At 45.4% G+C, this 15,267-nt stretch overlaps 1 protein-coding gene across 8 annotated transcripts in view; it reads right to left on the bottom strand.

Moving 5' to 3' along the window:
- Window positions 1-15,267, bottom strand: part of ARMC9 (armadillo repeat containing 9) — a 137,149-nt gene that overhangs the window by 99,067 nt on the left and 22,815 nt on the right. For all 8 annotated transcript variants that reach the window (XR_013828690.1, XM_079924173.1, XM_079924175.1 and 5 more), the window contains 2 exons: window positions 8,542-8,699; window positions 4,694-4,792 (listed from right to left, as the gene is read on the bottom strand). Coding sequence is in view for 7 of the 8 variants with exons in the window: in XM_079924173.1 (XP_079780299.1) it covers window positions 4,694-4,792; window positions 8,542-8,699 (257 nt within the window). In the remaining variant the exon portion in view is untranslated. The remainder of the gene's footprint in view (window positions 1-4,693; window positions 4,793-8,541; window positions 8,700-15,267) is intronic.

Here is a 15,267-nt window from a genome sequence, read left to right as displayed (position 1 = left end):
GAGAGTGTCTCTGCATTCATGCTTGCCCACTGCAAAGAGGGGGCTAAGGAGAGAAAGACATACCAAAGCACTTTTAAATGCTATTTGCAGCACACAAAGATGGACGCTGCATCATTAGAAAGAGCAAAAAACCGACAATGTCTGCCAGAGGAAGGGCTAAATGCACCATATTGTTCTCCAACTAAAATTCTGAAAGATAAGGGAAATACAAGTATGCTAAAGGGACAAGAAAGACTTTCAAAAATGTAGTTAAGTGAAAGGAGACAGCTGCAGAATGATATGTGCAATAAAATCTCAATTATATACAATTTTTAAAGGTCTGGAGGATGTATGTGAAACACAGTCAACACTTATCTGTGGAGGAAGGCGGGATGGGGTGTGTGTGAGGGAGGGAAGGGGTTTCTGCTTTGCTCCATTTACTGCTAAATTGTTGCGTATTTTCCAGCTAACATATTCTTGTATCCCTTGTATAACCTTAGAACACACAAAAAACCTCCCTCTTGTGCTCTGAGGAAGAAGTTTCTCCTTTTACTACTTATCACTAGATTCCTGATAATACAAAATCAGATTCATCTCAAATCCCAGCAAATAATGGGCCCCAGGGTTTGGAGCCTGACTTGGTAAGGACCGCGGCATGACAAACCTGGGGTTAGGGTGGTGACAAGCAGTCAAGCTGGAAGAGGCCACCCAGGAGAGCTCTCTTCTCAAGATTTAATCCATCATTATCAACCCTGGGAGCATGTGCATTTGACGCCCAGCTCTGATAATGCATCAGACTTCCGGACACAGTTACCTGGGTGGGAAGGAGGTAGGGTGGAAACACACTTCTTGTCTCCTCAGTGGGGTCCTCGGCCTCCACACATACACAGTCTTCACATATACCCCCCCAGAGGGGGTGACTTACTGGATTTGCACCGCCCCGCACCCGCCTCCTCTGGGCAGTGAGGCTGCGCAGAGAGCACAGCCCCAGTGGTAGGGGTGGAGCGGGTGGAGAGCAGGGGCTGGGCCACAGCTGTCCATGATGGGGGGTGGGGTGGGTGGGGTGGGGGGGATTGTTTCTTTAATTCCAGGGCTCAACAGTAGGTTACCCACCTGCCTACCAAAAAAAAAATCCACATTCTCCAACATAAGCTTTGTCAGAATCAGTGGCAACATCTCCAGCTCCTTTTCCCTTCATTCTATTGTTGTATTTTTCGATTGGTTCGGAACTCAGGGGGAAGAAGGGTCTTATTTACTGAGCCCTTCTGAACTTTCAACAGTGAACGAGGTTGCAGAGGGCCAGATTCTTAACAGCCAGATTTTAAAACCAGTATCAAAGGCACTAAACTTCGTAGCACCAGCCGTTTTCTGATGGGCTTCAGCCAGGCTCCTGTCAGTACAGTGAATTGAAACGCTCAAGCCCGAGGAGAAGCTGATCGAGGACCAGGCTAGAAGGAAGGCTGGTCCGTGCCTACCTATTTATCTTGAAACTGATGGCATCCTGTTTGGACTTCGGGTAGACTATATTCCCTTAAACAAATAAAAAAGCAATCTTCTTCCAAGTCCTAGATCCGATTGGCTCAGTCACCAGACATCCGATCTAAATTGTATCCTAATTTCCTCTTCATGCGTTATAAATCTGATATCATACATTAACGTTAGGCATGCCTAGTCAACTACAATATTCTTTTACACTTCCATAATGACCCCTCACCCACTTTTTATCACCTTATAAGAAAAATATACTAGGAACAATAAAAAATTGTTTGCAGTTTTTATGGCCTGTTATTAAGTCAATGACTCAAGTGGGGGAAAAAAAATGGTTGCGAGTTAAGGCAAACAGAGCACATCCTCTCTCCCGCGGTTTCTGAGGCTCACACTCTGTACCTTAGAGCCACCATAACAGGGAAGGATGGTAGGACCAGCCTCTTGACAAATGAGGGTAACTTCTAACGGGATGAAACAGCAGATACGTTGTTCCCCCATCCCCTTTTATATCGCTCCTTTTAAACATGACATCAGTTTTGTTCACGTGGCCCGTGGGATCTTAGTTCCCTGACCGGGGACTGAACCCGTGCCCCCTGCAGTGGAAGCGCGGAGTCTTAACCACTGGACTGCCAGGGAAGTCCCAACATCAGTTTTAAATATGCTGGATGCAGCACTCCGCCAACAGACAGGATTCTTGTATATGCAAGACAGGGTGGGGTTTTATAAACAAACCTGAAGAACACTAAGTATTTACTGAATTAATACATAAATGGAAGGGGTGGGGGGAATAAGTGGCCTTATTAGACACAGATCCTGCTATGCTAATTACTGCTAGAAAGCCATCATTTTTGGTGAACACACTCTATCCTTAGTGTTACCTTAGGTTGATGACTTACAGTTAAGCATACACTGGACACAGAGGGTCAACTCAGCCAGGCCACAGGGATGTGGCTTGAAGCCCCTCATCCTAGAGGGCCCACGAGGGAGTTACTTTTTCGAAACTCGGATGTCTGTGTGTGCTTTACTGACATTTTCAAAATAGTCGATTCGCTAAGATTCCTGTATGCTGACATCACTCCACCCACATCCTAAAGCATGGACTCCGCAGCTCCTGTCCATGTGTGGCACAGCTGACGCAGCGAAAGCCTGGCGGTGCACTTCCACGTGCACCCCGAGGACATAGTCAAGGACGCTGGCTCTTCACCACGTTACCATGTCCTTTCTACCAAGATCCACGAGAGGAACTCTCCGCAGGTCTTAGCACCAGAAAAATCCTGTGCAGCAGTTTTTTGACCTTCCAGTCCTCAAAAAAAAAGGTACTTAGACTTGTTTTTAAATTGTAAGAGTAATATACCTACTTGGAAAAAGTTCACGGTCTAAAGGGCACATAGGGGACGTTGGTGGCATTGAAATGGTCTATTGTGGGCACATGTGATGGGCTCGTAGGCGTTCATTTTACTGCTGTGCTTCACAGGCTACATGCGTAGCACAAATGCCATTTTAGATGCAGTGAATATCACCCTCTCTTCCTTTAGAAATAAGTCATGTAACTGTTTTTTGCACAGGCTACTGGGAAGCCCACAGCCAAATCTGAGCCTCGCTCCCAGGGGTACAGTAACTTAGGACATGCTGTCACCTCTCATAGTTACCTTTTGCTGTTGTGAGAACATTTAAGATCTACTCTCTTAGAAACCTTCAAGTTCACAATACAGTATTGTTAACTGTAGTCCTCATGCTGCACATTACATCCTCAGACCTATTCATTTTAAAGCCAGATGTCTGTACCCTTTGACCAACATCCCCTCATCTCCCCCACTCCCTGGCGACCACCAATCTACTTTCAGTCTCTATGAATTCTAACCAAAATTTCTTTATTTTTATTTTCTATCTTTTCATTTCTCATATTTGTGTTTTCTCATAATAAGCTGCTTCAAATCTACTTGAGAATCAGGTAGGTTATTTTAATGCTGAAAAAGGCCTTGTTTATGAAGACCCTAGTATTAACGTGCAAACAATTAAAAGCTGGGGCTCTGACCCTCGGGGTTGCCTCAGGATCACCCGGTGCTTCCTTCCTAATTGCCCGGCTCCACACACACAGCCTCTGGACCAGGTGGCAGGTTGGTGTGCGCTCCCGGGACATGGGTTCAGGAACTCTGAAAACTTCCTCTGGAGACACAGCTGTACTCGTGCCCCTGGTTAAGAACCCGACTCAGCTCCACGTGCCTCCAGATGTGAGCTCTCCTAGGAAGGACACATCACCTACGTGAAGTCTTGGCCTGTAACGCCAACCTGAATCTGACCACAAGGAAACATCAACCACAGAAGGAGAAATGTCCTACTCTTAAAGAAGGGGAAGGACTGTCTTCTTTTAAAATGTCGATGTCATGAAAGTCAAAGAAAGAAAGACGGGGTGGGGGGTGGGGGTGGGGGAGTGTTGAAGCTGAAAGGAGGCTAGAGAGACACGACAAATCAACGTAACACCTGAGCCCACACTCCGGGCACGGGGAAGGGGCTGCTGCAGAGGACGTTAATGGCTCCGCTGGCAAAACTAGGACATGCACAGTAGGTTAGTCAGGTGAAAATACTGCCTCGATATTAAATTTACTGAAGTTGACAATCACACGGTTATAGAAGAGAACATTGCTGTTAAGAAATGCACACAGCACTCCAGTATTTAGGAGCAAAGGGCCATAAACATATGTAATTTATCCTCAGATGGTTCAGAAAACATACTGTGTGTGTATGGGCGTGTGTGGAGAGAAAGTAAACAAACAAAGGAGCAAAACGCTAGCAGGTGGTGAAAATGGGTAAAGGGTATACAAGTGTCCTTCGGGCAGTTTCTGCAGCTTTTCTGTACGTTTGCAATGATTCTAAGTATAAAGTTTAAAAAGATAAAAGGAAAGCCCGTCTGCCACCACACAACCCCAACACGGCAGTAATTTTTCAAACAGGACGAGGTTTCCTTCGTTTCCTACTGCCTTGCTGCCGTTAGCGGCCCTGGGACCCAACAAGCAGCTCCGCCTGGAAGAGACAAACGCGCCTCCCCCGCCCCCGCCCCCAGGAGACCGCCTCCCAGCGGCCCAAACCACCCTTCCTTCTGGGAACGCACAGACCTCCAAAGCCCGCTGAGATGCAGACTCCGAATGTGTTATTTCCTCCTGTTCTCCCATTCTTTAAAGTTACGGGATTTTGACACCTGGGGGCAGACCCGGGCGCAGAGCCTCACCGTGCCGGGCCTCGTGAAGTCCACGCTGCGCGCCAGGCTCTGCCGCATCTGGTTGCTGAAGAGGCGGACGCAGACGCTCTGCAGGTACTCGGGAGTGATCTGTCGGAGGACAGAGGATGGACGGCGGGTGAAAGGGGTGAGACATCCCCGGGGCCGTGAGAGGCACCCTAGCCAGTGTCGGAGCTGACTCTCAACAGCCTCTCCGAGGGCACAAAGGTGAGCTTTTGCTTTAACATCGCAGCCCTAGGGAGTTGAAGCGCTGCGCCTGACGCAAAAACTAACACGCTACTGGTGTGGTCACGGGATAGCACACTTTAAGTTACAGAACCCCACTTAACGTACTCCTGCTGTCACGTAGAATAAACCGATTTCTCTTTTTTCTTTTGGCTGCACAGGGCGGCTTGGGGGATCTCAGTTCCCTGACCAGGGATTGAACCTGTGCACTCAGCAGTGAAACTGCAGAGTCCTAACCACTGGACCGCCAGGGATTTCCCGTCAAATAAACCGATTTTAAACCATTTTTTGTTAATTCAAGCAACAAAGTCACTGGGTGGCCATAATGTGATGGAAAGAAAGCCGGACTGAAAATCTGAAGATCTGGGCTCAAGCAGCGGACTCGAGAAAATCAGCAGCTCTGCCTCCTGCTTTCCTGACCTGTCGGATGAAATGAATGAGGCCACGGCTCTGCGTCACGGGGAGGGGGGTAAATGAGATCAAGGGAGAGCCTAGCACATGACAGATGGCTCAGTAAGCGCTTACTGAATGAGTGATGGAGACACTTTCTACACTATCCAGCACTAGACAACAGGAGGCTGGGTTACTGCTGCTCAATGCCACGGCATCATGGCCTCTTCCTTCAGCACCTCTCATACCTCTCTCATTAGGTACCGTGATTCAGGATGGACATCCAGCATCTAAGGTGGTAATCTCTGAAACGTTTTCATCTTATGTCTTTTCTTTTTATAGGGGTAACATGTGCTCATTTAAAAGGTAACACAACCTCTCCCCAGCCCCACCCCACAAGCCAATCCCTGGAGGTAACTACTCTTAACAATTTTACCCCCTTCCAGACTTTTTCCTGTGCCTGATTGTGAGAGGGAAGCTCCTTTTCCCCAGCCTCACGATTCCATGTGCTGAACTTCCATATGGTAATGTAACTGGCTCTCTTCCTACCCCTCACTCATTCGTCCCCACAAGAGGAAGACAACTCAACTGGATGGTGAGTTGGAAAGAGCCAGAACTGGGCTAGACCCTTTTGTCTCCCTGTGGTCCTCCTGTCTGTCCCCTTGAAACATCTGGTCTGTTTCGGCCACCAGAAAGACTGCCCCTCTGTGCCAGATGTCTCTGGTCATCCCTCGACACTCAGCTATAAGTGACTCAGACAAATAAGGGCCCCATCTCAAGGCTGTACCTCAGACAAATAAGGGCCCCATCTCAAGGCTGTACCTCCTACATTATCCTGAGCCCATTTCCTCTGAATTCCCACAGCATCAAAATTTAATCATCCATTTTTCATCCTGTGCATTTAACCTTTCCTTGTAAACCTGTTCCTTCCCTACAACCTAGAAACATGTCCAAATACATTTAATATTTTAAAAATACCTTCCCTTTTCTCCTCCCTAGGCCCTCATCTATCAACCACCCTCTCAGTGTTCTTCCTTCACAGCCAAGGTCCTCGAAAGAATAGCCAACGTTTGCCGCCTGCCCTTCACTTTACCTTTCGACACAACACAGTCGAGCCCCCATCTGAATCACCCCAAGGAAACTCATGGCAAAGGCCTTCTAAGTGTCAGAAACACTGGACACTTTTCCGTCCTGGACTTCTACAGTTTTCTGTGATTTTTGAGACTTTGGATCAACCCCTTGCTCCTGAAACTGTTTCCTCTTTTGGCTGATACTGGAACTGATACCAGACCCAGCCCTTTAACAAGGAAATCTGATTCTGTCACTCTCTTGCTTAAAAAAAGTGAGTGAGAAAAGGACATGAATAAACAGTTGACTAAAAGACAAATATATAAATGGCCAAAAAACATATGAAAATATATTCAGCCTCATACATGACTAAAGAAATGTAAATTGAAACATTCAGAATACCAAGTTTTACTTAGCAAACTGGCAAAAATTTCAACGTATAATCATGTCCAGTGTTGGCAAGTGTGTGGAGAAATAGATGCTCTGATATGCTACTGGGGGTGGGGGGTGGGTAGACATTGCTGAAATCTTTGGAGAAATAATTTGGCAAAACATCTCTCAAAGTTTTAATGCCCATAACCTTTGACCTAGCAATTCCATTCTTAGGCTCTTATCTTACCTATATTCAAAGGTAGACAGCATATACAAGGATGCTCATTATAACAGTTTTTGTTATAGCAAACAAAAAAATCTAAATGTTCCTCATCAGAGATCTGATGAATTATGGTTCACCCTTGCAGTGGAATAATAATGTACAAGCATCAAAAAGAATGAAGTAGGTGTGTGGTCATGTGGAAAGATCTCCAAGATATATTGAAAGTGAAATAGCAAGCTTGGGAAGAGTAATGGGTCACAGGATCCCAAGTAAGTACGTGCATACCGTACGCACACGCACACACGTGCACACACGTGCACATGCACAGAAGTGTTCTGAAATAATACACAAGGAAGTGTTAATCTTGAATGTCAGTAAGAAAATGAGACTTAGGAATTGTGTGTGGAAGGGGCCTTTTGCTCCTAACCATATACTCCTCTGAGTTGTTTCAGTCTTTTGCCAAGAGCACGTATTTCTTTTACATGAAGAACAAGCTAGTTAAGATTCCAGCTTTCCACCGTAGGTGTGGGGCGGCTGGTGAGGGTAGACACACTCGCTTTTGGAGACGGGAGCAGCACCCTACCCGAGGTTAAGAGCCAGTCTGGGTTGCAAGCTAGTGAAGGGTGGCCAGCGCGTGATCACTGAATGGGAGCCCGAGCATCGGCCTGCTCCGAGGCTGTGCTGCGGCAGGGGCAGAATTTGAAGTCCAAAGGAACAAGGGCAGCCATCAGCTTGGGCCCTGAAAACCTGGGCCTCCCACATTTGGTGTAGAAACACCTTGTGCTCAGTATCAGAGGGACGTTCTTACCAATGAGAGCCAAGAAATGGATTTTCTGGGACCGCGTGGACTGGCATTTCTGGTGTCACTAAGTTCATGAGTTTTCTTGTATTGTCCCTTAACCAAAAGGAGCTTTTGTACTTTTAAATATTGTATAAGTGTGTTCTTGGGTGAGAGCCTGAGGTTTTTGAACTGGAAACTTCCTGAAATTTGTATCTCCATGCAGTTAACCATCAACAATGTAATAAAAGTACGGTCTTTGGTAAAAAAAAAAAAAAAAAAAAAAAGATTCCAGTGTTCCCCCAACTCCATCTCTCCCTGTTTTGACAGTGGAGGCCCTTCCAACCCCTGCCTGGTGGTCTGCAGGCCTCTGCTTGCACACTCCAGTTGTAAGAGCTCATGTGCCCATCTGTGGCCACACCTGGCGCTGCGCCGACCTGGCTGTAGGAAGCACACCAGGATGATGGCAGTCACATTGTAAGAGGAGAGAAGGCAAAAGGAAAACACACACTTTCTTTTTATTTATTTCTGTACTGTTTGAATTTTCTTTCTTTTTTCTATCTTTTGGCCTCGCTGTGTGGCATGCGGGATCTTAGTTCCCTGACCAGGGATCGAACCCGTGCCCCCTGCAGGGGAAAAGTGGTGTCTTAATCACTGGACCGCCAGGGAAGTCCCTGAATTTTCTATGTACATGCCTTCTTTTTCTTCTTTTTTGTCAACAGATGTGTCATGACACATCTTTATCTCAAAAAAGACACATGAACAATGGGGGACCTTCCTTACCATCTTGCCACTGACTGTGGCCTCCAGAGAATCCACCAGCTCTGCTGTGACTCCGATGAGATTGTGGTAGTCCGCCTGGATCTTATTGTACCGTTTCAAGTACGTCATTGACCTACGCTCAGCTTCTACCAGCTGCTGGTGGAGTTGCTGCAACACTTCTAGGAAGACAATATATATTTATATTAAAACAAAACAAAAAAGCAACAATTTAAAAGACCCCTACAAAATAAAAAGTAATTATATTCTTGTCAAGGGAGTACCATGCCTACTGTCAGAATATTTTACCATAACAATGAACTTGACGCTCCGTATTTGTGTTTAACACTTCTTCTGTCTCATGCCACTTTTAATGACAAAGTGCTTTGTAATCACTGATGTTTTCATTTCTTATCCCCGGTAGTTCAACTGAGTCATCACTGGCTTTCCTAACAAAATCTATTTCCTTGGCCGAACCCCATGCAACTTCTTTTAGTTCCTCTCTCTATGTACAAGAAACAAACTCAATGTTTCTTTCTAGAATCAGCTCACAAAATGGTTGAACCAAAACTGAGTTTTTTTCTCTGTTTGTGCCCCGTGAGGTTGGTCTGGGGGATAACTCATAACCGCAAGAGAGTTCTTCATTTTAAGTGAAGGTTAGGGCTGCTTGACAGGTGCTGAGAAAACTCAGATCCAGGATTAGGTAAGATTCCAGGTGTTCATTCTGCCAGTTCGATGAAGCATAAGTCTTAGAGCGGCAGCCTTGGAAGGTTCTAGGGTTGTCTCCTTGGAATCCCCCCCACCCTGGCCCCGTACCCCATGGCAGCGCTCGACGGCCACGCCACCCTGGGCACAGTTGGACTATACAAATCTTCTTCGGTGTCAGTACTCCTTGGCCCTATCCTATTTTTTCCCTTTCCTGGAAGGCTATGTTTTAGATGGAAGGACGTGTTGCTGCCCCCAAACCCACGTTAACTCAATATTGTCCCGATCCAGGCACTGCATAATACTTAAAGCCTTCATTTTAGAACACATTTCATGTATACAGAGAGAGCCTTTACAATTATAAAGACCAAATATAGCCATTATTTTATAATAACTTTAATGGAGTATAATCTATAAAAATATTGAATCACTTATGTTGTATACCTGAAACTAATATAATATTGTAAATCAACTCTAATTCAGTTAAAGACCTGGGTTCAAATCTCTACCCTACCAATTTCTTGCTGGGTAACCTGGGGCAAGACACTTAATGTCTCTGCTTCTCATTTCTTAACCTATAAAATGGGGAAGATGATAATGATCTTGAAGGGTTATTGTGAGGATTAAAGAACACATGTACTCAAAGTGCCCAGCACATGGCTGGCCCACAGCAGCTGCCATACACGCCAGCTATTATTATTATTGCCTTTCATGGAAAGGGGTCAAAGATTTTCTAAATATATTTCTATGCAAGTAGATAACTTGAAAAAGTGGCAGAAAGGTTACGTCCTACAGCAGTGGTAATGCAAGTTTTGAAATATATCAGAATCACCCCAAAATAAAGATGATCAAGCTTTACCTTCAGAGACTCCGATTTTGTGGATATTGGGTAGGGGCTAAGTATCTATGCTGTCAACAAACTCCCGGCTCTGACACAGGCCACAAGTTGGAGAAACACTGTCCTAAATTATGTTTTCCTCCTAATTTGTGTCCTAAACAGCTATGAGGATCACCCACATTCAAACTGTATTTCAAAAACTTTTATGTGTCACAATTGTTGATGTGCAGAAGTAAAATATTTTAACTACTAAAACCCAAAATATCACATAATGAATTATTATTATTTAACGCCCATCAAATCTCAGTATTGAAAGATAACTTTAAAAAGTCATCTGACACAAATTTACATCCAGTACTGGAACCTCTGGAGAACATTCCTAGAAATCATTTATCAATCTTCTCCTAATATAATATTGGGAAGGAGTCACTACCTTCCTCCTACACTAAGTATCATTTAAGCTTTTTCATACATCCAAAACTCAAAATTACATAAACAAGAACTTCCAAGGATGAAAATTTTAGATTATTCATAGTCTCATTTTATGGGAATAAATATTAAAGAGTATCTGTGACATTTTTCTCAACGTGTACCAAGTGGCAGACGAATGAAATACCAAAACCCACTAGCTGGGTCAAATGACTTCCCAAATTATCAGTGTTAATGTCATCAAAGTAGTCCCTCTCCAAAGGGGACTGTAGCAAAAAACTCTTCCCCACATAAACTCATTTTACAATTAACTAAATGTTAGGGACTATTTGTGGAACTTTTGCCTTGGGAACGCAGAACTGGAATTTATGACAGTTTCAAAGTATGGTAACCTGAGGCAAAAGAGCCTTCACTGCCAGCAGCCTGTAGGAAAGAGAGAAGTAGGCAACTGGGCTGAAACGTTCATAACCCTTTCAAATACACCATTTAGCAAAAAGAGCCTGCTATCCAGAGATATCACCTTGCAGACACCTTAACTGGCTACACACAGGACCTGACCATTACTGTAAGCTATTTGGGTTACAGCTCAAAATATCAACTTTATTTTTGAGCATTAAACAGAACTTTGACTCTTTTTTTCCCTGTCAAATTGTGACAGGGAAGAGCTAAATCAGACTCCATGTTCCGATCTGTTTCTTAGACTTTAACCTTTGCTTTTCGTTGCTTTTGTTATTATAAACATACCTAATGGCCTGCCTCAGGGAACCCTGCCCACCTGTGGATGGCTGCAAGAAAGAAGAAACTAACACATCCCCTCACCAAGTCTGGTCATTCCAGAAGATGCTTTGCAAGACTGACGGCCCTTTTACTTTACTTCCTCACCACCTCTCCCTCTCTGATTCTGTCAAAGAAACTGGCATCCAGACCCAGATAAGATGGTTTTCCACAGACACCGGTCTGTCGGCTTTCCGAATAAAGTCGTATTCCTTGCCTCAAGACCTTGTCTCCGATGCATTGGCCCGTCATGCGGCGAGCAAAGCAAGCTTGGACTCAGTAACAAAAAGTTTTATGAGACAAGGACAACTAAGCTAAGATGCCTTGCCATGCAAGATCTCAACTTTTAATGGAGATGTCTCGGTCCATGTTATCTGAGTGAAACTGTCGTGATCATGCCAGCGAAATTTATTGAGACCCTTTATATTTCAAAGCCACTGACATAATTTGTGCAAAAGTCCAGAGAACTGCATCCCAAGCTTTAAACAAAAGATATATACAACCAAAAGAATGCCAGTTAAGGTCACAAAGAGTGACCTTATATTTCCTATAATTTCCTGTATTATATAATTTCCTATATTTCCTATAATTCGAGCATGAAATGAATCAATAACAAAAGTGATCCTACAGTAAAGCAGTCAAGCTTTCCCTTGTTGACATTTCTACTTCATTTAGATGCATTGTTGTGTTTTTTTTTTTAAGAGTAGATGAGGGGCTTCCGTGGTGGAGCAGTGGTTAAGAATCCACCTGCCAATGCAGGAGACACGGGTTCGAGCCCTGGTCCGGGAAGATCCCACATGCCGCGGAGCAGCTAAGCCCGTGCGCCCCAACTACTGAGCCTACACTCTAGAGCCTGCGAGCTACAACTGCTGAAGCCCGTGCGCCTAGAGCCCGTGCTCCACAACAAGAGAAGCCACTGCAGTGAGAAGCCTGCGCACCGCAATGAAGAGTAGCCCCCGCTCGCCGCAACTAGAGAAAGCCTGCGCACAGCAACAAAGACCCAACGCAGCCAAAAATAAATAAATAAATTAATTAATTAATTAAAAAAAAAAGAGTAGATGAGATTTGATTTTAGAGACATCTTGGCTGCTCAAGATGATACATTTTAAAATATGGATTTTTTTCTAACCTAATATAAAAAACAAATCAATCACTCTATTTTTATATCAAACAAATTTTTTTTGGTATTTAGATATAAATCGGCTCTTTGCTATTCTGCTAATCCACAAATACCGGAGGAAGAAAGTTAAGGCTTATAACTGGGAATATAGGTCATCATTTTCAAAAATAATATTTACAGCTCTGAACCCTAGGAAAATGATCAGTTGCCCATTGTCTGAAGGGGCCAAATGCATAATGCCAGAAATGCTAAAAGATACTATTTCTGTATCTTTTTTAGATGGCTAGGTGAAAATAATCCAATATGGTATATTGCCAACCTAAGTTTTTATTCTTAATGCCATTTTTAATATAATTCCTTTTGAGAGACTTTTCCACTCCAAGCACTTTTCTCACCTTCTTCAAAAGCTTCTGGAAATCTCACTCTGCCCATGAAACCTTCCTATCAAGACACATAATGATATATATATAATTTTGCTTTATCAAAATTTTTTTAATCTTTATTGGAGTATAATTGCTTTACAATGGTTAGTTTCTGCTTTATGACAAAGTGAATCAGTTATACAAATACATATGTTCCCATATCTCTTCCCTCTTGCGTCTCCCTCCCTCCCACCCTCCCTATCCCACCCCTCTAGGTGGTCACAAAGCACTGAGCTGATCTCCCTGTGCTATGCGGCTGCTTCCCACTAGCTATCTATTTTACGTTTGGTAGTGTATATATGTCCATGCCACTCTCTCGCTTTGTCTCAGCTTACCCTTCCCCCTCTCCATATCCTCAAGTCCATTCTCTAGTAGGTCTGAAGACACATAATGATATTATCCAACCATTCCATTTAAAAAACAACACCTGGGCTTCCCTGGTGGAGCAGTGGTTAAGAATCTGCCTGCCAGTGCAGGGGACACGGGTTCGAGCCCTGGTCGGAAGATCCCACATGCCAGGGAGCAACTAAGCCCATGTGCTACAACTGCTGAGCCTGTGCTCTAGAGCCCGTGAGCCACAACTATTGAAGCCTGCGTGCCTACAGCCTGTGCTCCACAACACGAGAAGCCACCGCAATGAGAAGCCCGCGCACCGCAACGAAGAGGAGCCCCTGCTCGCCACAACTAGAGAAAGCCCACACGCAGCAACAAAGACCCAACGCAGCCAAAAATAGATAAATAAATTTTTAAAAAAAGAAATAAAAATAAAAAACAACACCTGGGGCTCGAATTGAATTGGGGGCTTGTCTGTGCCTTGTGGTCACTGCAGCCTTAGCAATGACCACAAGGCACAGAAGACACAGTGGTGACAATTAGCTATGGTGACACTGGGCCTGGGCTGGAGCCCCTGGTACAAGTGCCCTGCGGTGCTAATCTCTCATCTCCGTGGCAATATTGCATTTGCGGTTTTTCTGCCACAGACATACACTGTGCCTGCCAGACTCAATTCCACAGACATCCTGCTTAGCTATCCTCAGAAAACGCAATTAAAATCAAACTTAAAGAAGCCTCGAAAAACCTGGTCTCCTTGCTGAAATACCAAATGAAAGGTCTGTAGAAAAATACAGCCTCTTCTACTTGCACTCCCCCTCCCATGTTTATTTCGTCTGCAAAACTGGGCCACTTATCAGAGACATAACTGGTTGCCGGCAAGAAGCTATCCCCCCAAGCTGCAGGGCATGCTGGGTGAGAGGAGGTGGCAGAAACTCAGAAATCCAGGAGAAGTTTCTCACCACCTTCCTGTCCCCAATGCCTAGGAGTCCAAAGACCGACTCTGAACAAGGACTAAACGGACTCAGCCAAGAATTGGGCTTCCCTGGTGGCGCAGTGGTTAAGAATCTGCCTGCTAATGCAGGGGACAAGGGTTCGAGCTCTGGTCCGGGAAGATCCCACAGGCCACGGAGCAACGAAGCCCGCATGCCACAACTACTGAAGCCCACGAGACTAGAGCCCGTGCTCCGCAACAAGAGAATCCATCGCAATGAGAAGCCCGCGCACCACAATGAAGAGTAGCCCCCGCTCGCCACAACTAGAGAAAGCCCACGCACAGCAACGAAGACCTAACGCAGCCAAAAATAAATAAATTAATTTTAAAAAGAGGAAAAAAAAAGAATTAAGGCAGTTCTCTGGGACCCAAAGGACGCAGGTTGGGTGGTGGTTTTAAAATGTGACTGCAGGGTCTTTGACAGTTCCTTCCCATCAAGAGGTGGAATGTAAGTCTCCTTCCTTTGACTGTGGGCTGGCTTTAGGAATTTGCTTCTAATGAATAGAACACAGCAGAAACAACACGGAGTTAACTTCAGAGACTGGGTTAGAAAAGGTGACACAGCTTCCATCCAGCCCCCTCTGGGGACATTCACCCTGGGTGGGAACCCGGCCAACAGCCCTGAGGAAGCGTCCACGTGGGCATTCTAGTCCAGGGCCTCTGCTGAGAGCCCAGCCGAGAGCCAGCATCAGCCACCAGACCTGTGCACGTGGAAGCCTTGGAGACGGCTCCACCCGGCTCCGTCTACACCGGGAGACACCCCGAGGGAGAACTGACTGAGCCCACAACTCCCAGACCACGCAAGATGATAGCAACAAGAATAAATGGACATGGTTGTTTTATGCCACTGAGTCTGAGGCAGCTTGCTGGGCAGCAAGAGGAAGAGAAGTAGTGAGGCAAAGGAGCATTTCTGGGGGTTGCAGGTCGAGCCCCAAGCGCCTGTCCCAACTGAGGAGCTCCAGCTGTGCTGAACGGGAGACAACCGGCCTGGACCCGCCCTGGCCAAGGCCCGGAGCCGCACTAACCCAGTAGGGAGCAGGCCTGGGCAGCCGCTGAGAGAGACCCCAGGTACACGTCCTCCGCATAACCATGCTGGGGGCAACGCCACCTCCGGGAGCTCGAGGCTGCAGCCTGTGAC

This window comes from Stenella coeruleoalba (assembly GCF_951394435.1).
Source record: "Stenella coeruleoalba genome assembly, chromosome: 6".
Taxonomy (NCBI): domain Eukaryota; kingdom Metazoa; phylum Chordata; class Mammalia; order Artiodactyla; family Delphinidae; genus Stenella; species Stenella coeruleoalba.
This window is presented reverse-complemented; position numbering and strand designations above follow the sequence as displayed.